The 27,910-nt window shown below is 51.0% G+C and overlaps 2 protein-coding genes and 1 pseudogene across 16 annotated transcripts in view; 1 reads left to right on the top strand and 2 right to left on the bottom strand.

The window, feature by feature from the left end:
• Positions 1-976, top strand: part of FAF2 (Fas associated factor family member 2) — a 39,421-nt gene extending 38,445 nt beyond the window's left edge. For both annotated transcript variants that reach the window (XM_084795794.1, XM_084795793.1), the window contains exon 11: positions 235-976. In XM_084795794.1, coding sequence (XP_084651920.1) covers positions 235-417 — 183 coding nt within the window. In that variant the 3' untranslated portion in view covers positions 418-976. The remainder of the gene's footprint in view (positions 1-234) is intronic.
• Positions 1-27,910, bottom strand: part of LOC311605065 (small ribosomal subunit protein uS2-like) — a 986,626-nt pseudogene that overhangs the window by 203,570 nt on the left and 755,146 nt on the right. The gene's annotated exons all lie outside the window — the stretch shown is intronic.
• On the bottom strand, positions 12,810-27,469 carry RNF44 (ring finger protein 44). 13 transcript variants are annotated; one of them, XR_014781896.1, is made up of 13 exons: positions 27,308-27,469; positions 18,032-18,184; positions 17,661-17,850; positions 17,104-17,271; positions 16,540-16,716; positions 16,291-16,452; positions 16,077-16,201; positions 15,724-15,811; positions 15,529-15,650; positions 15,356-15,455; positions 14,398-15,229; positions 14,002-14,070; positions 12,810-13,868 (listed from the first exon to the last, which is right to left on the bottom strand). XR_014781896.1 is itself a non-coding variant. In XM_084795803.1 (12 exons), the coding sequence occupies exons 3-12, from the start codon at positions 18,139-18,141 to the stop codon at positions 15,167-15,169; spliced, it is 1,305 nt and encodes a 434-aa protein (XP_084651929.1). In that variant the 5' UTR covers positions 18,142-18,184; positions 20,716-20,807; positions 20,972-21,340; the 3' UTR covers positions 12,810-15,166. The 13 variants fall into 13 exon arrangements, 10 of the variants coding, with proteins under 10 accessions (XP_084651929.1, XP_084651921.1, XP_084651922.1 ...); XR_014781894.1 differs by having other exon boundaries at positions 14,002-15,229; XR_014781895.1 differs by having other exon boundaries at positions 12,810-14,070.

Below are 27,910 nucleotides of genomic sequence, written 5' to 3'. Positions count from 1 at the left end.
GTGTGGTTACTCAGTCTTTTAAATTTTTTTTAAAGGCATGTGCCACCACACTCTCCTTGTGAATTCTTTAAAAGAGCAACCACAATATTTTTTCAGGGAACTAGAAATACTTGAAGTAGAATTTCATTGTAATATGACTGCTGTATACCTGGGTCATCCTGGGAAAGGTTGGGGACATCTGGCTTTACAGTGTATCTTTCCTCACTGCATTCTTTCTCTGTGTGGTATCTCCAGGTCATCCATGACTTCTTATTCTCCTTGAAGGAAAGCCCAGAAAAGTTTCAGATTGAAGCCAATTTTCCAAGACGGGTACTGCCCTGTGTCCCTTCAGAGGAATGGCCCAACCCCCCCACTCTGCAGGAGGCGGGACTCGGCCACACAGAAGTTCTCTTTGTTCAGGACCTGACAGACGAATGACAGTTTTCTGCCTCCTCCCTCCCACCCCAATCCCTAAAAGAAATGGAAAAACAAAAACAGAGAACAAGAGAGAAATTCATATTATTATTATAATACAATATTTTTTTTAAAAACTGCTGCATCCTATGAAAGGATCAGAAACCATGCTGCCTGCAAGAGTCACGGCCTGTGTGGTGTGCAAGGTCAGCAGTGAACATGCCTTCCCAGTGAAGAGGTTCTTCACCTCCAGCCCATCCATTGTCCGAGTGGGGAAGGAGACATTCCCACGGTTTCTCATTCATCCTTGCTTTTATAGAAAATAAAAATGAAACCCTCCATCAACCAGCTACAGCAGCATCTCCTGAGGACTCGCTTCTCCCACTTCTGGAAGAGGCAAGAGTCCGGAACAGACTGCCCACAGTTTATGAATGACTTTGTTTCTGTTTGCTTTGTAAAGATAATGACAGAAGGAATGAGGCTGACTTAGGTGGGTTTTTTTTTTCCTTAAATTTATTTGATAAAGAGCCAATGCCCTGGGCCCCTTAGTCCCAGGCAGTGTAATAAAGGTGCCCTGGGCTAATCTGCGCTTATTTCTGCCATTGCTCCTCTCATCCTCCCAGAGAGGGCATTTGTTGTGGTACCTGCCACCTGTGTATCTCATTTGACACAATGAATGGAAGTCTGGAATTGTGAGCCACAAAGGCTGTGTGTGGAGTGTGTGTGCTCCTTTTACATACTGCAGCTTTTCCTTGGCATCTGTACGAGCTGATGGTGAAGGGGTCTGAACCAAAGGATGGCACCTCCTGGCTTGCGTCGGAGCACACATGCTGCCCTTCCCAGCTTCCCTGACTTGCCACGCTTGGTGCCTTCCCAAAAGACGAGAGGGACCCGCAGCTCCACCTGTGGATAGTTGTCCTGTTCCAGTGCAGGTATGATAATGATGTTTTAAGGGTAGAACCATAGCAGGCATGGCGGAGCACACCTCTAGCCCCAGCGCTGGGAGGCAGAGGCAGGCGGATCTCTTGAGTTCTAGGACAGCTTGGTCAACTGTGAGTTCCAGGCCAGACAGGGCTACATAGTGAGACCCTGTCTCAAAGAAAGGACTGAACCAGAAACTTTAAAAGGGAATTTGGACTAGCAGCCTCTGCACGTTGTTGGCAGGCACATTGCACATTCCGGTGAGGCTGTGTAGCAGTTTTCAGCCTTCCTCTTGCCATGCTGAAGCAGTAGGAGCTTTTCTCTTTTTTCTAAATGTCTCCTCTGTGGTTGAGTTTTGGTATGGGTACATGGTTGAGCCATGTATTGACACATGCCAGTGTGCACTGATGAGTATTTCAGTGTGAACTAGCTAGGCTGGTACAGGCTTGACACACTGCAGCCCTTTGAAGTTACTGTAGTCTCTAGTACACTGTGAGGCGGGGCATTCCAGTCACGAGAAGCATTGCTTGTGTTGGTCACCTCCAGAAGCGTCTCTTGACTAAAGCCACTGCACTCTAGTAGTCACGTGGTACTACTCTCTGCAGCTCTCCACCGTTACAGTGAGCACTGTGTGGCAGGCTTGTGGAGTCATTTGGAAAACCCAAGACTGGCCCTGTGGAAATGTTAGCTCTGCTAGCTGTCTGCCAGGGCGGGGGAGAGCCTACATCTTGATGCCAATAGTGCAGTGAAGGGATGAGATGGCCCTGTGATGAAGCTCTGCAGAGGGACTTCTCCACGGAGAGCCTCCCTCCCAATTTGTTGGCCCTGACAGCTGCCTGGCGCATGGGCGGTTTACTGTGAAAGTATCTTGTTAACAGGTTCTGATTTCTCTTCTTCCTCCCATTCTGTAACGTGCACATTTTATGCCTCTTGCCTTTTGTTAGCTGCAAAAAGATACTAGACGCTAGACTAATAAAACAAGGGCCCTCTGTGGCTACAATTCTTGAGGGCAGCCTGTTCATGTTCTGGAGGCTTCTCCTGAAGGACCTCCCCACCTCCTGTCATCTCTCCACTTTCCTTAGTGTTTTCTCTCAGCATTGGGTTTTGATGGCCCAAGCTGGCCTCAGACTCTCTCTATACTCAAGGCTGGCCTTGAATTCCTACCCTCTTACTTCCCACTCCTGTGGTAGGATTGTGGGTGCATGCCACCACACCAAGCTCTCCAGTAGGTGTGAAACAGTTCCATTTTCTTGCTGCCCCTAGTTCTGGGGTCCAGGTGCCATTTCCCTCCTTCCTAGGTGAACTGTGGACTTCATATTTTGTCCCTCATGCCAGTACAGTCTGTGACTCCCTAAGACCTGTGAGGTTGAAGAGACCTGTGAGCATTTGCTTCCGTTTAAATTGCTTCCAAAATACCCCAGCAGCTATTCCAAAGGTCAAGTCATGGGTGATAGAAGCATTTGTTTCATGCTCTGTCCCTCACTTGCCACCAAAGTAGCCCAGCTGAATGACATGGGTATGACCAAGCAGCGAGAGAGTTGTTTTGTAGCCCCAATGGGTCCTGTCTGGTCTTTTTTTTCCTCTGCAGGGTTGTTCGAGGCAGTAGGTTTTGGTTTGGTTTGCTTTGGCTTCTTCTCCTTGCTTGCTTCCACTCTGAGATGCAGAGAAGAGACAGCAAGAGAATTCCTGTCTCTTTAAAAACTAAAAAACTAGGATCTCCAGCTGATGAGTTATTATGAAAATTGTTAATGGTGCCATGGCCAACGAGAGTGTCGGAAAGTGACTGAGCAGCACAGTAGCCCCCCCAGAACACATGATCAGAGGTATTGCCTGGTGCTGAACAGGGACCTCTACCTTTCAGCTGATTGGCTTTTCTGTTTGTCTGGGGGGAGGTTATGACTTGTGAAGAACACAGCAACAGAAAATCCATCCACAGAAGATGCAGTGCACCTGTGCTGCACCTGAGTGGTTAAAAATTCCCAGAAGAAATCTAGTGTACTTCAAATTTTTTTCATAAAGGTTTACATTGTATTGTAGGTTAACATTAAACGTTTTATAACAAAAAATTATACAACCAGCTGTGGGTCTTTCTGTCGAGAAACTTACCCATGTGAAGGGAAGGGTGAAAGGTAATGTGGGAAGGAATCGAGGGAGAATGTTCAGCAAGTTAAAACAGACCTTACTCAGATAGCACTGTGTCCCTGTGAGAAAGAGCTCCCCAGCTCCGTGTAGGAAGAGAGGTCTGATGTGCTATCAGGCTTCAGATGTCATGATCAGCTTTGTGAATTCAGCAGCTTCTGTTGCCCCAGTTGCACTCGAGGCTAACAACTGCCTTGCCTTTTAGAATTTTGGAGAGTAAATGAAGTGCATAAGGAACACCCAACGTAAACAGCACACGTTTCTCCCCCGTCCACGGGATTGTCTTTTGAAGGACCGTTGTCATGGAGGAGTAGTGTCTGGCCCTGTAAAGGGATCTGTGCTCATGGGAGTAACTATCAAAGAACTTGGGAGGACCCCTCAGGGACGGCATTTTCTTCGGTTTTGTTCAAGCCTCAGCCTTTCTTTGCCCTTTCCTGGTACAGAGAACTCAGAGAATCCCTTGGAGCCTTGTCACTCAGCCTGCTCTGCTGCTTCTCCAAAGGTAGTGGGGGCTCCCGGTTTGTTTTGTTTTTTGTTTTGTTGAGACAAGGTCTCTCTGTGTAGCCTTGGCTGTCCTGGACTCACTTTGTAGACCAGGCTGGCCTCAAACTCACAGTGATCCGCCCGCCTCTGCCTTCCATGTGCTGGAGATTTGTTTGTTTGTTTATTGTATATACAGTGCTCTGCCTGCATGTACACCTACAGGCCAGAAGAGGGCACCAGGTCTCATTATAGGTGGTTGTGAGCCACTATGTCGTTGGTGGGAATTGAACTGAGGACCTTTGGAAGAGCAGCCAGTGCTCTTAACCGCTGAACCATTTCTCCAGCCCCTTTATTTTATTTCTTGAGAGAGGGTCTGTGTAGCTCTGGCTGATCTGAAACTTGCTATGTAGGCCAGGCTGGCCTTGAACTTAGACCAACAAGTGCTGGTATTGAAGGTGTGCCCCACCTTGCCTGGCCTGGCTGCAGCAATTTAGCATTACTGAATTGCTGAGTGCTGTGCACAGCAGGTGTTTGCTAAATACCCTTGATCATGTTTTCAGAAATGTATAGTTTGCTCAGTGAAGGTTTGCCTGGGTGGGCTGGAGTGTGTAGCTCAGTAGCAGAAGACTGGCCCAGTGTATGTGGAGGTCTGAGTTCTCTCTCCAGAATCATCAAAACAACAAAATGTCACCTAGGTGTGGGCTTTGGTGCCCCTACATAGTGAGTGCCCCCTGACATACCTCATTTGTGGCACCTTTGGAACTCCAGTGTGCTTTAAAAAATAACTATATTATTTTCGAGCCGGGTGTGATGCATGCCTTTATCTCAGCACTCAGGAGGCAGAGGCAGGTGGATTGCTGTGAGTTCAAGGCCAGCCTGGTCTACAAAGCGAGTCCAGGCACATGCCTGGCTCCAAGTACTTCAGTCTCAAGGGAAACTAAGGCAAGAGTTAACTCAAGTTTGAGGCCAGTGTGGGGTACATAGAACCTGTCTCAAAAAAAAAAAATTTATCACACTGACCAGAGATGCCTATTATTAATATTCTATTTGATTTTATTACACTTCATTTATTTTGTGTACAGGGAGGTGCATGCCACAGAATATGGGCATGTATCAGAGGATCATTTGTGGGAAGTGTTTATTGCTTGTAAAGACTTTTTCAGCCTGAAACTATATAGCTGAGTGGTGGAAGCTTTGGGTAGTGATGTGTACACGGTACTGGGTCCATCCCAAGTGCCAAAAACATACACATGAAACAGAACTTTAAAAATACATTTCTAGTTCCAGGACAGCCAGGGCTACACAAACAAACCCTGTCTCAAGAAACAGAACAAGCAAGCAAGCAAACAAGAAATTACATTTATCTTTTTAATTTTGAAAGATGTACTTAAGGCTGGGCGTGGTGGCACATGCCGTTAATCCCAGCACACCAGGCAGAGATAGGCGGATCGCTGTGAATTCAAGGCCAGCCTGGTCTCCACAGTGAGTCCAGAACAGCCAAGGCTACACAGAGAAACCCTGTCTCGAAAAACCAAAAAAAGAAAAAAAAGAGCAGTAAGTGCTCTTCAGCACTGAGCCCCAGCTCCAGCCCCAGCAAGTATTTGTGTTTGTGTATTTGTTTGTGTGTGTGTGTGTGTACACGTGTTTGTGCCAAAGTGCACACACAGAAGGCAGAGAAGAACTTTCAGGACTTGGTTCTCTGTGGGCTCTATTTCTGTTGCTCCAAAATTTTCTATGGAAATGATACAACAAATATATTATCTAGATGGTTTCTCTGTGTAGCCCTGGCTGTCCTGGAACTCACTGTTTAGACCAGACTCACCTCAAATTCAAGCAGTCCACCCACCTTTGCCTCCAAGTGCTGGGATTAAAGATGTGCTTCAATCTTACACATTCTCTTCTTTTATATTTTCTTTTTTGAAATGGGGTCTCACTATGTCGTCCTGGGTGTCGTTGAACGTGCAGAACATGCCTCTGCCTCCCTACTGCTAGGATTAAAGATGTGTACCACCACACCTAGCCCCACCTCTCCATTTTGTTCTTCTCTCTTACTCTTTCTGTCTCTCTCTCTTGTCTCCTTTGGGGGCCCCTTCCTTCTACAATAAATCTTATACCATTTTTTAAAAAGTGTGTGTGTGTGTGTGCTACATGAGTGCGGGTACCACCCTCAGAGACCAAAAGCAGGCACTAGATGTCTCCCAGGGTGGGTGCTGGAGTCTGGGAACTGAATATGGGTCCTCTGGAAGAGCATCAAGTGCTTTTAACTACTGATACCTCTTTGATACCTTTTTAGACAGCTACAGCTCTTCACTAGATATAAACTAATCAAAATATTATTTTATAAACTGGCCGTGGTGGCACACACCTGTAATCCCAGCACTCAGGAGGCAGAGGCAGGCAGATCTCCCTGAGTTTGAGGCCAGCCTGGTCTACAAAGTGAGTCCAGCCAAGTTCCACAGAGAAACCCTGTCTTGAAAACCAAGGGGAAAAAAATAAATAAAAATAAAATTGCTATCCAGAAAGTCGTGTTCCTACAGCGGTGCTGTGTGCTCAGTCTCTGGTCTGTCAGCAGCATCTCTACAACTCGAACCCATCATTCTCTCTGCTGTAGTATGAGTGCTGTGATCACAAGCAGTTTAGGAACGTCAGGCATGGTGTCCAGTGGATCTCTATGAGTTCAAGGCCAGCCTGGTCTACAGTGCTAGTTCTAGGACAGCCTAGCTACACAGAGAAACCCTACCTCAAAAACAAAACAAAAGGGCAGTTTGGGGAGGAAAAGGTTTATTTCTGTTTAGGCTTCCAAATCACAAGCCTTTATTGAAGGAAGTCAGGGTAGGCACTCCAGGAGGAATCCGGAGGCAGGAGCTCAAGCAGAGACCTTGGAGGAATGCTGCTTACTGGCTAGCTTTCAGGCTCCTGTTCCACTATTCTTCCTTCTTCCTCTTCCTCTTTTCCTGAGGATATGTTGTCATTAAATATCACAGGAAACATTTATACACATGCAAAAGTAAGTATGTTTTGGCACAGCAGATGTAGCTAGCATGTAGCCAAGATGCATGTGGGTGCTGTTGTTATTGCCCTGAGTGCTGACTGGAACAAGCTCTCTTTTTGGGGGGCGGGGGGTTTGAGACAGGGTTTCTCTGTGCAGCCTTGGCTATCCTGTACTCACTCTGTAGACCAGCCTGGCCTCGAACCCAGAGATCCACCTGCCTTTGCTTCCCGAGTGCTGGGATTAAAGGCGTGTGGCACCACACCTGGTGGGTCTGCTGTCCTTTGAGGGTCTTTCCCAGAATGTACTTCTCTATCAGGGCCTTTATCTGGGATAGAAACAGCAGAGACCAGAGATTTATCCCAGCTTGCCAATTGCCAGTGGATTAACAACTGCTCATCTCAACTTGGGCCAGTGAAGGAAGGAGGGCAGGTGGAGCCTATGTAAAGGCACTGGGGCACTGTCAACTTCTTACATGCTTTCTCTCTGGCAGTTTACTCATTTAAAACACTTGTTTATTCAATCCATGTATTCTGAAAATGTCTACGTTGTCCTTTCCATTTTGCTAGAGGTCTGGTACTTTGGTGAATGTGATGGCTCTAGGTGTAAACGCAGGTACCAGGGGTCAGCAGGAGCCATGGTGGAGAAGCCTCTGCAGGTGTGTTGTGAGGATTGGCTGGAGGGAGAGGCCATTGGAGCTGGACTTTGGAAGGTGCATGGGCACTAGGAGGAAGGCCATCAAAGTGGTAAGTTGGTGTTAAGAGAGGGAAAGACCTTGGTGGAGTCTCTCCTAGGCCTCTGGTTGGCTGCAATCTTAGGCAAATTGAAAAGTCGTCCCCCCACCTCTTTTTATTTTTTTAGTTTTTCGAGACAGGGTTTCTCTGTGTTGTCTTGGCTGTCCTAGACTCACTTTGCAGACTGGCCTTGAACTCAATAGTGATCCACCTGCCTCTAACTCTCCCAGTGCTGAGATTAAAGGCATGCCGCCACCATACCCCACTGAATGTCCTTTCTCTGTGCCAGGTCTTTAGGCAGGCTGGTTTCAGTCAAGAGAAAAGATGGACTTGGGGGCACATCTCTCTAATTCCAGCACTCTAGAGGCCCAGGCAGGGTTGCTGAGAATTGGAAGCCACCTTGGCAACACAGCATCAAGCTTGCCAGGAATACACAGCAAGACCTTGTTTCAGAGAACAAAATAAAAACAGAAGGTCCCTCCCATGCCCATGGTGGGTACCCTGGCAGTGTTACACTCACAGGGATCCTCAGCAGAACAGTTAGGATTTGTGAGTAGGGTAGGGATGGAGAGGCAGGGGCTAGGAAAGGAAGAGGGTGCTGGCCGTCCAGGGCCTGCACCATGCAGAGGCGCTAGTTGCTGGAGAAGCACCAGGGTGCTACCACATTCTTCCCTCTCAGCCTTTCTCTGAAAAAGAGTTGAAATCATTCTCTTCTTCAGCAAGAGGCTGATGCACCGCAGGCTTTCCAAAGGGCCAAGGCTTCCTTACTTCCTGTGTGGAGGAGTCTGAAAAGAGGAGGACCAAACCAGGGCCTCTGTTCACCAAGCCTGGGGTACAAGGCTGCCCTCATTCCTGGTCAGTCTTAGAACTGGCTATTCTGGCAGGCAGTTTCTCCAGGTGGAAATAATACACTTGTCAGGCTGTGGAGGAACAGACGCAACAGGGAGACTAAACAGCCCCTGGCCCTGCAGCGCCTCCTTAGCATCATTCAGGTCACCTAGTGATCACTGGGTGCCTGGGTGTTTTAACCTCTGCTTCTGAAGGTGAGACTTATGCCTGCTGGCCTGAAGCAGAAGCCAGCTAGTTTGGGGAAATAAACTTATTTGACACACTCAGACTCCCCCAGGCATCAGGACAATCACATTTCCCCTGTAGAATGCCTAGGCTTTTACATGGTCCTTAGGGGCTGAGAACTCTGAATGTTCACTATGAGCCAGATGCAGCCGGAGTCGCTAGCATGCAGGCAGCGCTTCTGTGAGGAAGCAACTGAAAGCCTCCACTCCCACCCCAAGTCATACCTCAGTGGTAACTCCTGCACAGTCTGTCCTGTTGGAGTGGGCCTTCAGTTTTCTGTAGGCTCTTTGGTTTTGAGACCAAACCCATTACGATGCCCAGCCTGGCCTCAAGCCCACTGCAGGAGTGAACTACACGCCCAGCTTTCTTAAACTTTGTATTTCAAAATAACTTTAGAGTTACAGAGATTGCAAACATTTCTGAAAGCTCGTGTATACCCCTCGCTCCTCTCTGATGGAATCTGAGAGGCTGAGAGGCTAGGGATGCCTCACAGCTTGTCGGGAGAGTATTAAAGTGCAAGAAACCAAAAGCAAACCACCCAGAAAACCTGACACGGGTAGTCTGTGACTCTAAAGGTTTTACATGAGTCACATGAGTCCTGTGTACACACACACATGCATGTTTTTTCTTCCCTTCCCTTTGCTACATTTAGATATACCCAAACATGTTCTGCCACCATGAAAAACTTCATGTTGCCCTCATTTCCTATTCCTTAAAAATAAGATGTTCTATTAAGATTTATTTTTTATGTATGTGAGCTTTGCCTACATGTTGTCATTTCCTATTTCTTTTTAAAGCATGCCCCCCCCCCATTTTTTGAGACAGGGTCTCTCTGTGTAGCCTTGGCTGTCCTGGACTCGCTTTGTAGACCAGGCTGGCCTCAAACTCACAACAATCCGCCTGCCTCTGCCTCCCGAGTGCTGGGATTAAAGGCATACACCACCACACCCGGCTAGCATGTTTTATTTTTTTTTTAAAGATTTATTTCGTATATATGTATGTATGTATGAGTGCTTTGCCTGCATGTCTGTCTGTTTGCTACATGCATGCCTAAGGAAGTAGTTGGTAAGCTTCCATGTAGGTGCTGGGAACCGAACCCGGTGGATCCTTCCCAAGAACAGCAAGTGCTCTTACCCGCTGAGCCAACTCTCCAGCCCGTTCCTAACGCCACATTTACACTACTTTGTAGTTTCTTCAATGCTATCATGTTGGCAGTGTTAGATAATCACTGGCTTCACTGGTCAATGGAGACCAGTCTCCTTTTCCCACCCAGGTTCTTGTTTTGTTCTCTTCAAGAACAAAGTACAAGCAGGACACAGTATTGATGTGGGGTTACTGACCGTCAACAGGAGAAACAGGAAAAGCTGGTCCACATGAGGGAATGACAACTCCAGTAGGACAGAGCTCCAGAACGCGAGCCCAACTGTCGGGGTGTTACAGGGCTTGCAGGTTTCCAGAACAGCAGGTCTGTGAGTGCTGGATCCTGAAGGCTGCAAACACATTTCTGTCTACAGCTCAAGTGTTTCCCTGCTGCTGCCTGAGAGACAGAAGCCTTTAATTCTCATTGGTTTTGTAGATGTTAATATTTTAATTTAGAATTCCGTAATGGCTGATGGCATTGCACATTTTTTTCATAAGCAACAAAATGGCCTCTTTGGTAAATTGTGTATTGAACATTTGCTTTTATGTATCTTAGAAATGAGCCAGCTTCTCTCTAGGTCCTTGGTTACTTTTGTATCTATTTCAGAAGAGGCTAAAAACTTTACTGCAATGTTGGTAAGTTAATTCCAAGATACTTCCCATTTACCCAGATGTGGTCCTATTTTTGTTTCAAGCTACACTTGCCTGTAAGGCAGCTTTCAGTTCTAGCGTGTTTCCTTTAAGATTAGAATTTTATGTGTGTCTGTATATGACACATACAGGTGCCTGCAGATGCATGGGGTCCTCTGAAGCTAGACTTGCAGGCAGCTTTGAGCCCTGACTTGGTGCTGGGAATCACTCTAGTCCTCTCAGCTGCTGAGTCATCTTTACAGGCCCAAATTTTTATTGTGACTCATTAGAAATAGTATGGTTTTAAACTGTATTTTCATGTGCCCAGGCTGGGAGTGTTGGCTCAGTTGAGTGCCCAAACGTGATCCATGTTCAAAGAACAAGTGTAGCGGCATATGCCTGTAACCTTGGCACTTGGGAGGCGGAGGCAGGAAGATACAAAGTTCAAGGTCAACCTCTGCTATGCTATCTAGCAAGTTGGAGGCTGGCCCAGGATACATGTGATGCTGTCTTTTTAAGTATTTATTGCTGGCTTCTAGAATCATTTTTTCCTCTCTCTTTTTGCAGACATCTCTCAGCTTGCCCTCTAGTTGCTGGGCTCGAGGCATTATCACCGGCCCATCTCTCCAGAGTGGCTGGAGCTATGGGCACGAACCACCAGGCTGCACAGTCGTGCTGACCTTGTACCTGGACTGCTGAACCCAGTGTCAGGAAGTTTCCAGGCATGTCTTCTCCACCTTTCATTAGCTGAACTACAAGTCCAGGATATTTCCCTTTCTTGTCCACTTCCGTGTGACTTCCTGCTGCTGCTCAGTGACAAGATTCTTGAGGCATCCAGGCTTTCATGAAATGCAGTTTAGCTTCCATTTCTGAACAAGCTGAAGCTACCTTCTCATCTCACTGACCTTTTTTGTGGGTGATGAATTATTTTGATATAATCTGGGGTTTTCCTTTGGGCTTTTAAAAAAGATTATATATACAATGCTCTGCCTGCATGCACACCTGCACACCAGAAGATCAGAGCACATTATAGATGGTTGTGAGCCACCATGTGGTTGCTGGGAATTGAACTCGGGACTTCAGGAAGAGCAGTTAGTGCTCTTAACCTCTGAGCCATCTTTCCAGCCCCCTTTTGGGCTTTCTGCAGTCCCAAAGAGCTTACAAATTCCCCCACTTTGGAATTTCATTGCTCTAGGGCCTCTCAGTTGCTGCCAATATGTAATTTACCACGTCCCAGAATGCTGCAGGTAGTACATGGCTACAGCCAAAGCAAACACAGGACACACAACCTTAAGGATCAACTCTAACTCTGGAGATTTACAGCACGGATCTGCCCAAGGCCCAGCAAAGCCACATCATGCAGACTCCTGACACCTTCAATGTGGACTCACTAAAGCTGTATTATCAGAGTCCTTACTCCTGTATAAACGAGGATGCTCCCATGGATGTTTTCTCAAGTGGACTATGAGAACACATCAGTTATCTTAACCCCCAACTTGGAAAGGATCCAAAGACTGTATGAGCTCTGGTCAGTGGCACCACACAAGGCACTGCAATGCAGAGCGTGCTGTTTGACGTTCTCACTCCTGCATCCCATGCCTCCATGGAGAGAAAAGAAGCCCCATCTAAGGGAGGGGACGAGGCGAGGAGTGCACAAATCCTCTGATTTGTGGCCTGGCCAATCATGCTGTTGAAGAACTGAGTGAAATAAATTGCTCAGGGTGAGTTCACAACCGGTGCTTGTTCAGTGAGTGACAGAAGCCCCAGAACAAGAGCAGCTCTCCCCTTTGGAGAAATGCCAGAACTGGACTGAGATCTGACCCAGTCTGATCTTCTTTTGGCTTTGCTGTGGATGAGGCCCAGGGCTTGGCACACACTAGGGTAAACACATGCCTCCGCTGAGCTACACACAGCCCACCACCTCAGAATCTCAGTGTCAGGCCCATGTGATAGCACATGCCTATAATCCCAGACTTGGGAGATGGAAGCAGGGAAGTTCAAGAGATTCAAGTTCATCGTTAGTTACCTAGTGAATCTAAGGCCAGCCCCAGCTGCATGTAATCACCTCAAAAAGGCAAAATTAAAGTTAGGACCACTGAAGGATGTCTGTCCTCACACTAGTTAAGATTGCCAACAGAAGCCAAGCTCATATGAAACTACTGGTTCTGGTCAGCCCTGAGCAACTTCACTGATCCGGAGCAAGGACCGGCCGACTCTGCCACTTACCTGAGCACTGACTTCTCCAGCCCCCGGGCAGGCCCCACTTTTTACTTTTCATGAAAAGAACACGAACAGCCAGAGGCAGCTTGGGCAGCACTTGTATACATCATACATTTATTAGTGAATATCCTTCTGAAATCAGCAACAATATTAAAAAAAATAATGATTGCACTACTTGGTCAAGCAGAACTAGCAACTTTCATTTTAAAAAAAGTACAAATCTGTTAAAAATTTCAATCAGTATACACATATATAATACAACATACTAGTTATGTTAAATGCTACAAACCAATGTGAGTCCAATGGGATGGAAAAAACCACACATTTAAGCTTTAAGAACCATTTTTCTCTATATATTAGCATTTTCTCAAATACATACATGGGAAAAATGAGGTAACTGTAAGATGTGCAAGGAACAGGGCCCCCAAATCACATGTGTTTATATATATATATGTGTGTAATTATATATATATATATATATATATAAAAAACCCTTTCTAACACAAAACACAGGCGCTGGGCCCAGCAGTGCTGGGGGAAGGTGCCCACTGTCATGCCTAGGCCAGAAGTTGGTAAATAAAGAGTAAACAATGCCAAGCCCCCACCACAGGAAATCATTGGTAACATGGCATCTACAGCAAGGTCGGCAAATCACAAATATCCTAAGTAATTGTTTCATAAATCTTTTTTAAATGATTAAAAAAAAAAAAAGGTGTATTTCCCCCCAGTAGCTGCTTGTTGGAATCATCACTGCAGCTGACACAATCCATGAGCCAATCCTGATGCCCCAGGAACCACGAGGGTTTGCAAACCTTTTTGGGGTGAGGAAGGGAAGGGGGTTGGAGAAGGTGGTTCTCTGTGTAAAACACGTGGATTTTCAACACTGCTATAAATATAGAAACATCACCTGGAGTTATATACAGTAAGACTTTGGGTTCTTGTGGGATGGGACCAGGCCAATGGGCCCCCTGGCAGGCTGGGGTGGGAGACAGGAGCCAGGGCTGCTGTGTGAGAACGAGGGTGGTTGGAGCATCCCTGAGGCAGCAGGCGCCAAAGGCTGCCTGCTAGGATGTGCCGGCCCCACACGCAGTTCGTTCACTCAGGGCAGCAACCCCAGTTGTGGGTAGGAAAGGAAAGAAAAGGACCTGAAAGGAGGGTAGGGAATCAGCCTCCTCCAGACCTTGGAGGGCAGGGATCAGCCCAGGAGGGGCCCCCTGAGGTGGAGGGTCACATCCTCCCTAATCCCTGTCCTCGTGGGATTCCCAGGAGAAGACTCACCCAGGCAGGTGGGCAACAGGCCCTGGCTGGAGAGGAAATGCCCTGAAGAGCAAACGGTCCCGGCAGGCTCTAGGGACATGTGCAGTACAGTGCATGGCAGTTATCAGCTGAGCACAGACACCCTCCCACCCCTAACTCTGCCCTGGGACTTCCAGCCACCAAGCACGGTCCCAGCAGCACACTCATATGGAGGCCTGGTGCAGCACAACCTGACCCTACTCTGCCTCCTGGGCATTTGGTCCCGGTTGGTCCCTATGCCCCCACCCAATCCTATTAAACCAAAAGGAAAACAAAATAATAATTAAAAAAAAAAAAAACCCGAATACCTTTAAAATATCCACACCCCCTACACGCAATTTTGGGCCAAATGAATAAACAAAAACTGCTGTTCCTCACATTCATGCAAAACGACAGAAAGGGAGACGATCGAGCATGGGTCTGACACTGTCACTGGTGGAGGGGCACCAGGAACACAAGGACATGCCCAGATCTTGGCTTGGTTCCTGCTCCAGCTTGGAGGCCCATCCCATTTGCTCGAGGAGCCTGGCTGGGACACTGTCCAGCCTGGGGGTGGGCTGGAATGCTGTGCCTGGGGTGAGGGTCCTGTGGAGTCAGACCCACAGTGCACAGCAGCAGAGGCAGAGCTGACTGCCTAAGTCTGTCTGCAATCAACAGGAGGACTCAGACCAGGGACTTAGGAAATAGTCTCTGGTTGCTATCTGCCCACACAGCTGGCAGCACCACCTGGGCAAAGAAGGAACACTTCACTTCAGTATAAGAGACCAGCTGACCCACGGTGGTTTCTCCTTTGCCCTTTTGGGGGGGGTGGTGGTAATCACACCAGCCACCACACTTGGGGAGCCAGCAGGAAGAAAGACCCAGGGGCAAGTAGGAGGCAGACTGAGCTGGGGACACTCAGGCAGCCCCATGGCGGGCAGGCAGGCAGGCAGGCAGATTGGGGAAGAAGTCTTTGGAGCTTGGCAAATGCAGGGGCTTATTGCAGGGGCTTCTCCAGGGGTGACCCTGGCACCAGCTCTGGAGTTGCAGGTGGGAATGCTGCGACAGGCCTGGGCCCCTCCCTTAAAGTTCTCCCTGGGCCACTCCCTGCCTCCCCCCACCCGTTTCCCGAGCTTTGGGCAGGGTTCTTGTGGGTGGCTGTGGAGCCTCACTCAGCCTCCCTGGGCACCTCGGAGGCATCGGCCCGGCAAATGGGACAGGTCCGGTTGGCCTGGGAGGAACAGCCACACATCAGACCCCATTCTTACCTGACCTCCCCGCCCCCACCTGTTTGACCTGGATAAACTCTGTGTACCCGCCCACGGAGATACCAGGGAGCTGGCTTAGGCCACCTTACCTTCAACCACTTGTCAACACACTTCGCATGGAACTCGTGGTTGCAGGGAAGGACTCGGAGGAGCTGCCGCACCTCAAAGTCACTGAAGCAGACCACACACCTGAAGAGGAGGATAGTGTCACCCCACACTGACAGCCGTGTACCCTCCCAGGGGGTCTCAATGGGACACTCACAGAGTCTGCTCAGACTGATGGCCGTCAGGGTTAAAGCGGTACGAGGGCAGCTGCTCTATGTCTGCTTTGCTGAGGCCTCGGGGCTTGGCATCTCCCAGCCGCTCAGCCAGGTTCAGGAGAGCCTAGAGCCAGGCAAGGAGAGTCAGCAGCACTTGAGGCCCCCACCCCTCCCCACGCCCCACGGGCTCTACACACCTCGTAGTTCTCCATCTCCACGTCATCCACATCCAGATCCAGGCTGATGGTGGGGCCCATGGTGGTTGGTGACATTGGCAGCATTGAACTAGAGGACAGGGAGGGGAGTCCCAACATGCAGGTCAGTAGAGGCGGGGGTATGAAGTAACCCTCTCACTCCCTGTATGCTAAGTGTAAGCGTCAACAGTTCAAACTCAGGATCCCGGCATTTGCTCCAGGAGAGGCAGTGATGACTGCTGGGTGTAGGTATGGGGAAGACACAAAATGGCCAGAGCGCCTAGGGCTCCCAGAACTGTGGAGGCCCTTAGAGAACAAGGCCAAATGGCTGTTAAGGCAGGAATGCTGGCACTTACAGGAAGTAGGGTAGGAAGCTTGGGTAATAAGATGGCGGCGGGGGTGGGGGTGGTGGAGGTGGCAGCGGTTGCTGCAGGCGGTATCTCTGCGTGCTCAGTCTTCGTGGCATCACGTGGGAATATGGCTGCAAACAAGCAAACAGGCGCAGGTCAGCAGGCAGGCCTGTCTGCTCGCTGCCCTAAGCCTGGCTGGGAGGACAGGGGTGGCACTTACCACACCAAAGGACAGTTCCTGGTGCAGTGGGTCGTGGGGTAGGTAGTGAAGGGGCACTGAGGGCGACAAGGCTGGGCCAGTAGCCGAGGTGGAGTAAGTGAAGCTCCCTAAGGGGTGCTGGTCCCCTCGAAGGTCCAGATCACTATCCAGCCGCTGCAGGGGCTGGAGGAGGAGAGGACGGGTCAGCAGCGGATTCCAAGAAGTCCTTATCTTTCCACTCTGCACTCCCCCTCACCTTCCCAAACTCACCATCCGTGGGTGCTGGGTCTGCAGGGATACAAACTGCCCAAGTGGTGCCATGTGGGTGGGTTGGGGCGGTGGGGCCGGCGGTGGAGGGTGAAGAATGTAGTGGTCACTGGAGATGAGGTGGGGGTAGGTGGGGTAGGGCACAGGGAGCTGCTGCATGGTACACGCCTGGAGCAGCTGCTGAGAGAGAGCAAAGAAGCTGGGCCCTTGCTTGCCATGAAGGGCCTGCTGAAGGTGTTGAGCGTACACACAAACCCAGGAGCTACAGCAACTCTCTGAAGTCCACCCTTGCTCTAGGCCACCTAGGCAGGATGCCCCACCACAGCCACCACAGCCGTGCCTCTGCCAATGTACGCAGCAGGCACTTTGCTACAGAAAGGTCCTTGAACTTACACCTGTGTGGGAACACAAACACGTTGCTCTGGGAAGGGCCATGGCCAGAAAGCCAAGTTAGTGCCCTGGCCGCCTGCAAGGCATTTAGCTCAGCTCCTAAGAATACTTGTGACCGTGTCCGCTAGAACAGGCAGTGTGGCATGCACCTGGGGCAGGAGAAGGAAGCTCACTCACTGGAGGTGGGAGGCAGCAGAGGGGGTAGTGCTGCCCACTGAACATCACGGAGCATGCTGGGAGCTGCTGGGTACCGCAGCCAGGGATGTGTTGGCTTGTAGGCAAGGGGAAGCCTTGGGTGGTCACTGTGGTGACTGTGTAGGACAGAGGGACAGGTCCCTGGTGCACCTGTGGAAAGACACCAGTGAAGTGTAGGGAGGGAATCTAGTTATGAGGGCAGTCTTCAGAGAAAGAGTTCCGTGGGAGGCCAGGCAGATCTCTGGACCATGAGGCCAGCCTGATCTGTATAGGGAGTTCCAGGCTAGCCAGGGCTACATAGATAAGACACTGTCTCAAAATATGAAACAGTCCCGTTGGAAGAACTCCTGAATCCTTTACAGCAAGCATCCCAAGGAAAGCCCGCCCTCTTTCTGGGACCCAGCTTCCCCATCCGTATCATGGGACTAACATATGCTAAATACACCAAGATAGCATCAGCTTTGCTGCCTCTGCTTCTTAGACCAGTTTGACAGAAGGAAGTTGGGAGCAGGGGGTAGGGCAGGAGTTGTTCTACCTACTTGTTCGTGGAGATCAACCATGAACGGGCTCTGCTGGGTGGCTGAGTGCAGCATTCGGGGGCTCCTGCCGGCAGGAGCGGAGGCTCGGTGCTCCTCTACAGAGAAGTGTGATGGTTGGGGCGACAGCTGCTGGGAGGGTAAGTGCTCATCCTGGGCAGGTGGGCTGGCTAGGGGCCCCTCGTGGCCAAGGCTGTACCACACGGAGGAGCCCAAATAGGACAGAGGGGCACCACTCATTTATAATTCATGGAGGGAAACCAGGTTCATAACCCATACTAGGAAGATAGCCAGGGCCTTAGGACCCACCCCTCTACCCCTGAACCCAAGCCAAGCTGGCTGCCCTTGAACTAGGGATGTAGACTTCTTCCTACCTTCTACCCCAGAGCTGGCCTGGACTGCTGCTAGGTCTTGTAGAGAATCGCCAGTGACCCACAGAGGCAGACGGTGGCCACTTAGTCACTGCCAGGGCCCATGGTCTCATCAGGGGGGCAGGGAGATAGAGGGGCTGGGCCAGGGTTCACACCCTAGGGGGCAAGTAGAGAAACATATGAGGGATAGAAAAATCCAGTTGCCGGTACAATTAGGAATTGGGAGACTGATAAAACCTGGTCAGGCCCTGCTCTGAAGCCTGGGGTCCAGTGTGACAGGCTAGCCTTAGCTTCTTGTTCTGTGAAATGAGATGACAGAATGTGGTAACATCAGAGACTAGACCAGTGTGCTTCAGGGCCAGCTGGCTCCAGTGCGGCTCAAGCTGGAGGAAGCTCTTCCTCTGGTGCATGCCAGGGGCTAACCCTTGGCCTCTAGGGAGCTAAAGCTCTTGGGGAGCTCCACGTTCCCCTTGCATGTGAGTGGCGGAAGAGGAGCTCCAAAAAGGCCTGGCACTCAACTCTTCTCTAAGTGCTTGGTAAGACCATGTGACCTACTTCCCACTCTTCGGGAAGTTTTCAGTCTAAAGCTAGACAACATTCTCTCTCTGTTGCCCTTTCCCTTAGTGCCCACTCAGGTGTGACTCCATCTACTAAGGAACGCTTTTAGCAAGTCTGTCTCTACATCCTGCTGCTCATAGAGGTCACCTCAAGGCGTCATTCGGACTAGAAAAAAAGCCTGCATCTGGTAGCATGCTAGACGCATGTCTTGTGGCTCCACACAGATCCCAAAGTGGGAGGTAGAGCCTTCTGAAAAAGGATGAATCTAGAGAGATGGCTTAGCGGGTAAGAGCACTGTCTGTTCTTCCAAGGGTCCTGAGTTCAATTCTCAGCAACCACATGGTGGTTTACAACTACCTATAATGGTGATCTGATGCCCTCTTCTGACCTGCAGGTGTACATGTAGGCACAACACTGTACGTACACACACACACACACACACACACACACACACACACACACACACTCACACACAGTCAGAGGAAGCTGAACAGGCCATGGTCTCCTCTTTAGGGACCAGGTGGGAAAGCAGGGTATTCAACTCTGGGCATTCACCCCACTTACTCAGTCAGGATGACACCTTATCAAATCAAGCAACACTCTGAAACCCACCAGCACTGGACCAGCTGTCTGCCATCACTGCCACAGGGTGATCTTTCCATTCTTTCTTAGCTAATAAACCTATGTGTGCCTGGTGCCCAGTTCCAAATGCTGCCCCCTGCTGACCTAGCAAGGGAGTGAGGCCAGTTAAGCACCTCAGCCATTCCTGCCAACATCAGAAGCAAAGTCCTCTGCCCAGGAGAATGTGTTCTCCACATCATCCAACCTGCGTGGCCGACCAGCTGGATTCACTTCTGTTACTGAAGGCACACAGCAGGTGTGGGATTCACTGAAGACCATCACACAATACATAAAGGCATAGTCTGGCAATGATGACAGGGTGTTGCCAGTGTGAAGATTGGGAGATTATAAATTAATTACACCCCCCCCAACTCTAGTCTCTGAAATAAGACTTTGCGAGGGAGTGGGACTTGCCCTCCTCGTCCTGCACATGGGCTTTCTTCCCTATTACATATCCTGACACAGAGCTTCCCACTTCCTGATTCTACACCAGCCACAAATGAGGGCCAGGGAAGGCTCAGAAACGCACCCCCAAATACCTTAAACAAGGTTCCTGGCTCACCCCAAACCAGCAGATAGAAGGGCATCTAGTGGTGGGCGATGATGCCAAAAGTAACACATCACCCCAAACAAACAACACCCCCAACTTCTTGCCAGGGCCTCAGGCCCATGGTTTTCCAGCTCTGAACATCAAACTCCTCCTAAGTGAAAACGGCAGCACCTACGAATGACCTCCCAGAGACCATCAGAGGACGCTCTGGAGACAAGGGGCGACCTTAAAGTGGGTGATCATGACTGTCCTGGGAGACACCAGGCACCACACTGAAGGAGGCAGACGCATACTACCCTGGCTGTGCACCTCTGGAAGGAAAGGTGATTCTGTAACATCTACCAGAAATAAAAATTGTAAAGAGGGGACACACCCATTTCAGATACTGCAGCCCCAAGTGGAGGTGTTCTAGACCACAGGGAACAGAGCTGGTCCTGGCCACTTCTCTAGGCCCATTGGCCAAAGCACCACTCCTCTCGCTCACAGTGGTAAGAGGAAAAGCCAGATTCCCTCAGGAGCCACATATAGGTGATGGCGAATATCTCTAAGTACCTGTGAGTAGCCTTACAGGAGATGTGCAAGAGACTGAGCTGGACCTAGCGACACACTCAAGGTCAACCAGAAACACCACTTTCCCACACCTTCTCCTTCTCTGTACTCTATGAAGTTTGTGTAAACTCCCCTAACTCCGATCTTGCACCCTTGGGTCCACAACCCTGCCAGCCACTTAAGTACAGGGTCCCAAGCAAGTATTCTGACCCTGGCATTGGGTCTGTTCCCAGAAAAAGACGCTCTCTCTCACAGACAAAGTCAGACTCCAGGACTTAGGCGGGAAGACAAGTTCTCCGTCCCTACTTGCTCACCCTGCCCCAACTCTAAAGAGGAGCTTCCGAACTCCCACTAAGACCGCGGAGCCGGTAGAGGGTGGGAACACCACACCTTGGCCAGCTTAGACTACCTGGGTGACCTTGGTTAAAGAACTCCTTTAGTTTCCGATAAGCTTCGGTTGCAACAAATTAAAGCCCGGATCGAAATCTCCCCAGGGCGCCTCTAAAAACCAGAGACAAGAAAGCGGGTGTTCACATTATAAGGGAGGAAAACAAGTCCCCGAGGATCAGGCTCCTCCCTAAAGCAGGCCAGACGCAGGCAGTGGAGCTCCAGCAGCAATCTTCCAAAGCCACCCCTCCCTGGGGACGGAACCGAAGCTCGCACACCTGTCCCAGGAGAGCCTCCGTTGTCCCCTTACTCCGTATTGCCGCACTCGGAGGAACACTGAGGGAAGAGGCCAGGCAGCAGCGCTGGGCTAGAGCGCTGTGACTTTAAGAGCCGAGGATCCTGGACCATGTGCTCGGCGTGAGACAAAAGCAACAACAAAGGAAGTGGCGGCTGCAGGGGGAGGGGGTGGCTCCTTTCCCTCCACCGCAGCGCTCGGCCAGGCAGAGCAGCAGCCCGGACTGGACCAGGAAGCCGCAGGCAGCATCTGGCCCGAGGACTCCGTGGCCGGCCCGCCCGGCACACCAGGATCGACGCCTACGAAGCCGGCAAACCACGGAGTCCCTGTGAAAGCCGCAGTGCCGGACTGCGGGTCCGAAGTTAGGGGCCTGGCCTGACTCACCGGCAGCCTTCCAACCACACGCGGGCTCCTTTGTTCACGACGTGGGGTGCGGACGGTGGAGCGCTCGCTCCCTGCTGAGCCTGCTCAGTCTTCCGCCTCCCGGGCCCGGACCCGAGAAGAGGGCGGCGCAGGACGAAGCTGTGCTCCGGAAGGCTGGCCCTTTAAGAACTGTCCGCGGCGGCCGGATGGAACCAGCCCCACGTTTGATTCACAACATTCGGAGCGGCGGGGGCGCGCAGCGCGAAGGGCGGCTCGCGGGGGCGCGCCAGGACGCTCAAGCAAACAGTAGCGGCAGGAGCCAGCGTCAGCCCCGCCCCGCAGGCCCCGCCCCGCGGCGTCAGCCAATTGCGGCCGGCCGGGGGCACGTGACTAGCGGGTCGCCATCTTGAAAGCCATGTCAAAAAAAAAAAAAAAAAAAAAAGGCCTCCTCGCCCCTACCTCATACTTGAGAGCCCCCACGGCAGGCCCACAGCGAAGAGCAGGGCGGCCCGGTGTGGGGCAACGGCACGTACTAAAATGTCATGGTTACCTTCTTATGGCCGCGGCCTTTGTGGGGCCCGCAGCCTCTAACGTAGCCAAGGTGAGAGGACCGCCCTCAGCCGGGCCGGCACGCTTCCCAGAGATGACGTCACTCCCAAGCCCTGCAGGCCGGCGATGACCTCATAGCCCACCTCGACTCTCCAGCTTTCTGTTCCGTTACGCGGCGCCTTTAAAAAGCTGGCACAGCCCAGACGGCCCAACAGACCAATGACTGACGACCCATGAAAACGATTTAACGTCTCTCGGGCAGGGGGATTGGCCCTGCGCGTGCTGACGTCACAGAAACATTTTTGCCACCCCGCCCCCAGCGCGGCCAGGAGAAAGGGGTGGGGAGGCGCCACTTCAGCTAATGTCGAAAGAGCTGGCGTCTCCTGCAGCAAAGCCCAGCGAAGTTTCTGCACCTAGTTTTCTATGTCCCCCCAACACGTGTGAGTCTAAAGATAATGACAAGCAGCCCACTGTACCTGAGAGGAGAGTAACACACCCAGGGCTGGCGGGTCTCTGAATTTAAGACTTGTCTGGTCTACATAGTTTCAGAACAGCCAAAGCTACAGAGACCTTGTCTTCACACACCCAGGTAACACGACTAAGGCACGAGAGTAAGCAGAGATATGAGCCCCAGCTGAAGCAGAGCCTCGGTCTCCTTAGGCTGTCTCTCCCAGGCAAACATACAAAGTGGGGGTATAGTGTCTGTACCGATCATGTGAGCAGGACCCCATTAGTGAAAGCACTGCTGTCCTCTAGGATGCTCTGTAGTAACTGGACTCCAGCGCCCACCAACCTAGAACAAGGCGTCAGTACAAAACGGCAACATTTGTTAAACCTCTGTGGTAGGCTACTGATGAGGGACACTGTACTTTGCAGTTATATCTCATTACCTAAAAAAAAAAAAATGTAACAGTATTGTCAATTTCAACTGGATATTGTATCTGCATACAGTATTTCTTAAATGATACAGGAATTGTCATTTAGGGTGCACCTGCTCAGGAAGGTTTAAGTTTCTTTGTATTTGCTTATTGCTTTTGTTTGTTTATAAACAGGCTGTATCTCAGGCTGGTCAAACTCCAGCACTTCCTGCTTCCACCCCCAGGTGCTGGGGCACAGGCATATACCACCACTCCTGGTTTATTTTTTTTAATTTGGTAGCTGTATATTTGCTTTTAAAAATTCTAGACAAAGCTGGGCATAGTGGCCCATGCCTCTGTATGATTAACCCAAGAAAAGTGAAGATCAGGGTCCCATCAGCCCCTTGTAAAAGCAGAGGTGGTAATGGAACCTCGGAAAGCAGAAAGAATTGACTTATAGAAAGGGAAATTGGGATACAGGAGCAGGTGGTCTCTGAGTTAGAGGCCAGCCTGATCTACAGACTGAGTTCCAGGGTATTTAGGGCTACACAGACCCTGTCTTAAAATACAAATAAAATATAGACAGTACAACCTACTGAAAAAAAATTGCCAAAATCCATAAAAGAATTTATCTTAAACCTATTTTTTAAACATTTTTTATATGTATGTATGAGTGCATAATTGACTATGTTTGTGCAACACATGCATGCAGTGCCTGTAGGGGCCAGAGAGGTTGCTGGACCCCTTGGAACTGGAGTTACATGTAGCTGAGTCAATAGATGTTGGTACTGGGAATCGAACTCTAGTCCTTCTGAAGAGCAGCAAGTGCTGCTGAACTACCTCTCAGTCATTTAAGCACACTTTTAAGGCATTAGAAAGTTTCCCTTATAATGAAAATCTCTCCTCAGGAAAAGCAGCCAATGAAAAGAATCCAGAAAAAAACCGGGGAACAACCTTTGGCTTAGAATGTCCTTTAGACCAACTAGTTGCACTGTGGATGTACAGCCAGCGACATGATGGTAAGGTGGTACGTGGGGGCAATTTGCAGACCTCTGAGCAACAAGAGATCAAGTTAATGATGCAGTGGCACAGATGTTACTCGGAATGCCACTTTAGTCCCAAGTGTGTGTAAACTTCTATGTGGACATGCACAGCAATGTTCTTCCTTGTCTCCTAAACCTCATCTCCACCAACTCTAAGCACCTAGAAATCCTGCCCATGTTCAAAGATACCCACACCAGAACCCCTGCCTGCAGCGGCTCCTTACTGCCGCCGAGGTGCATTTAATATGCTCACCCTGTCAATCTTCTGGGCTCACTTCCTACCCTTTCCTGCACCACAACCTGTTCCTTCTGGCCAGCTGTGCCTGGCCCCTTCTGTCAGAGGAGCCTTTCTTTTTCCATAAGTCAGTTAATTCTTCCTGTTGTTCAAGGTTCCACTCCCAGTTCCCCGTTTACAGGGGGCTGATAGGACCCTGACCTTCACTTTTTTCAAATTAATCACACAAAACATTGCCACAGTTGTAGTCTCCCTCAGGCCCTCCCACCACCCCAAGGAAGGGCTTCACCTTTTGAGTGCACTGAAATCCAGCATCCATGGCTAATGCACCCTCAGTGTATGGGTGAGGGTCTGAGGGCCACAGAGGTGAAGTGACTTGCCCAAGCACAGATTACTAATTTCTTCTCTCAGAAAACCCAGGGAGATAGCGGCCAGTAAAATGCTTGCCATACAAGATTAAGGACCTGAGTTCAATCCCCACAACACACACAAAAATAGACATGGAGTCAGGTGGGTCCCTGGGGCTGGCCTGGGTCGCCAGCCAGCCTAGACGAGCTCCATACCCACCTTTAAAAAAAAAAAGATGGACACTGCCTAAGGAATGACATCCAGGGTTGACCTCCTGCCTCCACACATCAGTACACATGTGCACTCACAAAATTCAAACACACCACCCTCCACAGTCCAGTTATGAGCTTTTAAGTCCAAGTCTGGCCCGTGTATCATTTTCTCTCTAATAAGTCTTCAACATCACCTACCCACCTTTGACAGATTCTTGGTCAAGCTCTTGGCTAAACCCGACATCTCCCTCGTGCCTTTCCCAGCCTGTTAGGTTTGCTCTGACTTCCCTGACCCCAAAGCACCATGATCACGATGCTCCTCAATAGGTGGGGGCCGTCTCCATGGGGCCACCCTGCAGCTCCTAGCAGGGGCCAGACTCATCTGGGACCCGGGTTCCACTGGACCACAGATGCCCAACGACTCTCTGGATTGTACCTACTTGGCCAGGCAATCCTTTCTCCATCTTTTCTTATACATGGTCCCCTTGTTGGTCTCCCCAGTCTGGGCTGGGCCTTGGAAGCCCTCAGTCTCCAAAAGCAGATGGCCGAAACCACCTCCAAACCTGAAGATCTTTCCTGGCCACAAGGGAAGTTTTCTGGGCAGAAGGGAGGAGAATTTCACCAGGTTTCCCCAATTTTTGTTTTGTTTTTCAAGACAAGGTTTCTCTGTGTGTAGGCCTGGCTGTCTTGGAACTCAACTTTGTACACCAGGCTAGCCTCAAGCTCAGAGATCCACCTGCTTCTGCCTCCCAAGGTGTGGACTCACACGCCTGGCTAAGTTTGCTCAATTTTCAACAGAAGCCAGAAATCTGGACTGTTCTTTAAAGTCCTATTCTTTGGAATCCCAGTGTGGACCTCGGTGTGCCTCTTCCTCATCGCAGCTCATCCCCTGTACCCACTGTGTGCTTCCTGTAGTACTGTTTACTCTCAAAGAGGAAGTAACGGCCTTCACCACAGAACCCAGCAGGGTAGCCCAGTGGGTTGCAGAAAGCACAGCTGGGGTTGCTGCCTTGGTTCCAGCAAGTGCAAAGGTTTGCACAACGTCCTCAGGTCGCTCGCCCTTATCATCTCAGGGTGAGCTAAGAGCAAGATGCTGGTGTTTACCCCACCTCACAGAAGAGGCAACTGAGGTGAAAGATAACCCGTGTACATCTCTAAGACTGTGCAAGGATCAAAAGCACAGATGTTCATTCCTGGGGGAAAAGAAGACTGCAGAGAGGCTCAGGACCTGGCAGGTGGCTTGAGATCACGTGGGCAGAGCAGAGCTGGAGAGCCCAGCAGGAGCCAAGTGCAAAGCACTTGGTGCTGCATTCCAGCTTGCTCCTCCTGGCCTCATCTGCACACGAGCAGGGCTCTGGCAAGCTGGGGCAAGAAGAAGGTGCCAGCAAGCTTTCCCAATGGGGGCCCTGCCCAGCCAGGGTTCGCACCTACCATCAGAGCCTGAAAACTGGCTGCCTCCCTTCTTTGAATCCTTTCTTCCTTGGCCCCTCAAATCTTCCTCCATACAGTAGCAATTGGAACCTCAGGACGCACAGCACACCTTGGCCAGCTTAGGGCTCAGACCTCTCAAAATACTACCAAGCATCTGACGAGTCCAGAGACTCATATACCAGGCAGAGTATCAACAGGCCCCGTACGTTCTACATCCTCTGTGCTATGGGCAAGGATGAACCCCAAGCTTCACCCCTCCAAATAACTGACCATTTGTGCAGATGGGCAAGGAGCAGAGAACGTGGGAGGGTATGTGCAGATGTGTGCGGGGGTGGTGGGGTTGTCTTATACTCGTGAGAGCACCGATCTGGGTCCCGCTGAGATTGGAGAGGTTATCTTCTCTTCATCTTAGGCTCTCATCTGTAAAACGGGGTCAATGGCAACACTACTAACCGAGGCACTGTTCACCCGCTGAATGTCACTAACACAGAAATACACTAATGGTTAGATGCAAGATGCTTTGGCTCTCAGGAGCTCGGTGACCTTGAGGGCTTCCCTAACCTCCCTGAGGCTGTTTGTCCAGGGCTATGAGAGTACCTGTCCCCTACCTCCTTAGGTTGCTTTCAATGGATAGGCAGATGGCAGTGTACAGGTGTGATTCCAGCTCTGTGTCTGCAGTGGGATGTGTGAACCTTGTGTGTATGCTGAGGGTTTTTTTTTTTTAGGGGGGGGGTGTTCCTCATTCACCCCCTACACTGCATACACCTCACCACTGGAATCGCTCAGTTTGCAGTGGGATAGGCGAAGCACTATACCACTGAGAAGAAAACTAGGGGGCTACAGGAGCGCAGCGCCTGTAAGGATGAATACCTCTCTTCCTTGTATTTTACCTACCCCCTCCCCTCCCCACCCCACCCCAGTTCCTCTCCTTCCTGGCCCCCAGCACCAAGTCCACTCAAGCCTAGTGTGTGGCTCAGACAGCAAAAGCTTTGATGCAAACCCACTCGATCCCCTCGGGGTTCAGACATCGCGAATGCAGTGATGGCCCTGTGTTAGTGCCGTTCCCTGGACCTCCAGCCACTCTGGCTTGCCAGAGGGGTGAAATGTTCGAGACCCACAGGATCCTCGCTGGAGCCCCACTAGCCGAGCGCAGAGCTCTCAGGAACCCGTCCAGCCCGGCGCCCGAGCGGACCGGCCGAAGCGACGACTGAGGCCGGCGAGGCCTCACCGAAGCTCCCGCACCTCCCGCCGCGTCCACAGCGGCCCGCGCCCGGGCATTACCTGGGGCCACGGCTGGGCTCCACCCCCACTAGGCGGCGGCGCGTTGTTCCCGGGGCAGCCCGGTCCGGCTCCGGCAGCGGCTCGCAAGCCGCCGGCCGCGGGCCTCCCCCTGCGCCCGCTGTGGATCGTCCCAGGGGCGCCGACTCCGTTCGTAGCCTCCCCCTCCCTGGTGCGCGCGTTGGGCTTGTCGGGCCGCACCAACGTGGAGAGGGGTGACAGGGGGCGGAGCGTCTGGGCCCGCTTCCTTCTTGGGACCGCAGGGGCCACGCGCCCGAGCTGACTGTCATGCCCCGTCTCACCGCTCGCGATGGGCCCGTCGGGACGTACCATCGTGGTTAGGGGGAAGACATGGGCGGGGCGTCCGGACACGCCCCCTCAGAGATTTCCCCCCTCCCCTTGATGTGAGCAATGGGCTGGCCCCGGCTTCTCCAACGCGGAACCCGGGAAGACCAGGGCTGCGGAATCTGGACACGCCCCCTCAGCGCGGGCGAAACTCTCGGGCTGCACGTCGGCTCCCCCTGCGGTGCACAATGGGCCTATCGGGCGGCGCCATCGCGGATACGGGAAGGGTAGGGCGGGGCGTCCGGACTCTTCCCCTTCGGC

Source organism: Acomys minous, assembly GCF_964271855.1.
Source record: "Acomys minous genome assembly, chromosome: 9".
In the NCBI taxonomy this organism is placed as follows: Eukaryota; Metazoa; Chordata; class Mammalia; order Rodentia; family Muridae; genus Acomys; species Acomys minous.
The sequence above is the reverse complement of the archived record's forward strand: the minus strand, read 5'-3'. Positions and strand labels throughout refer to the sequence as shown.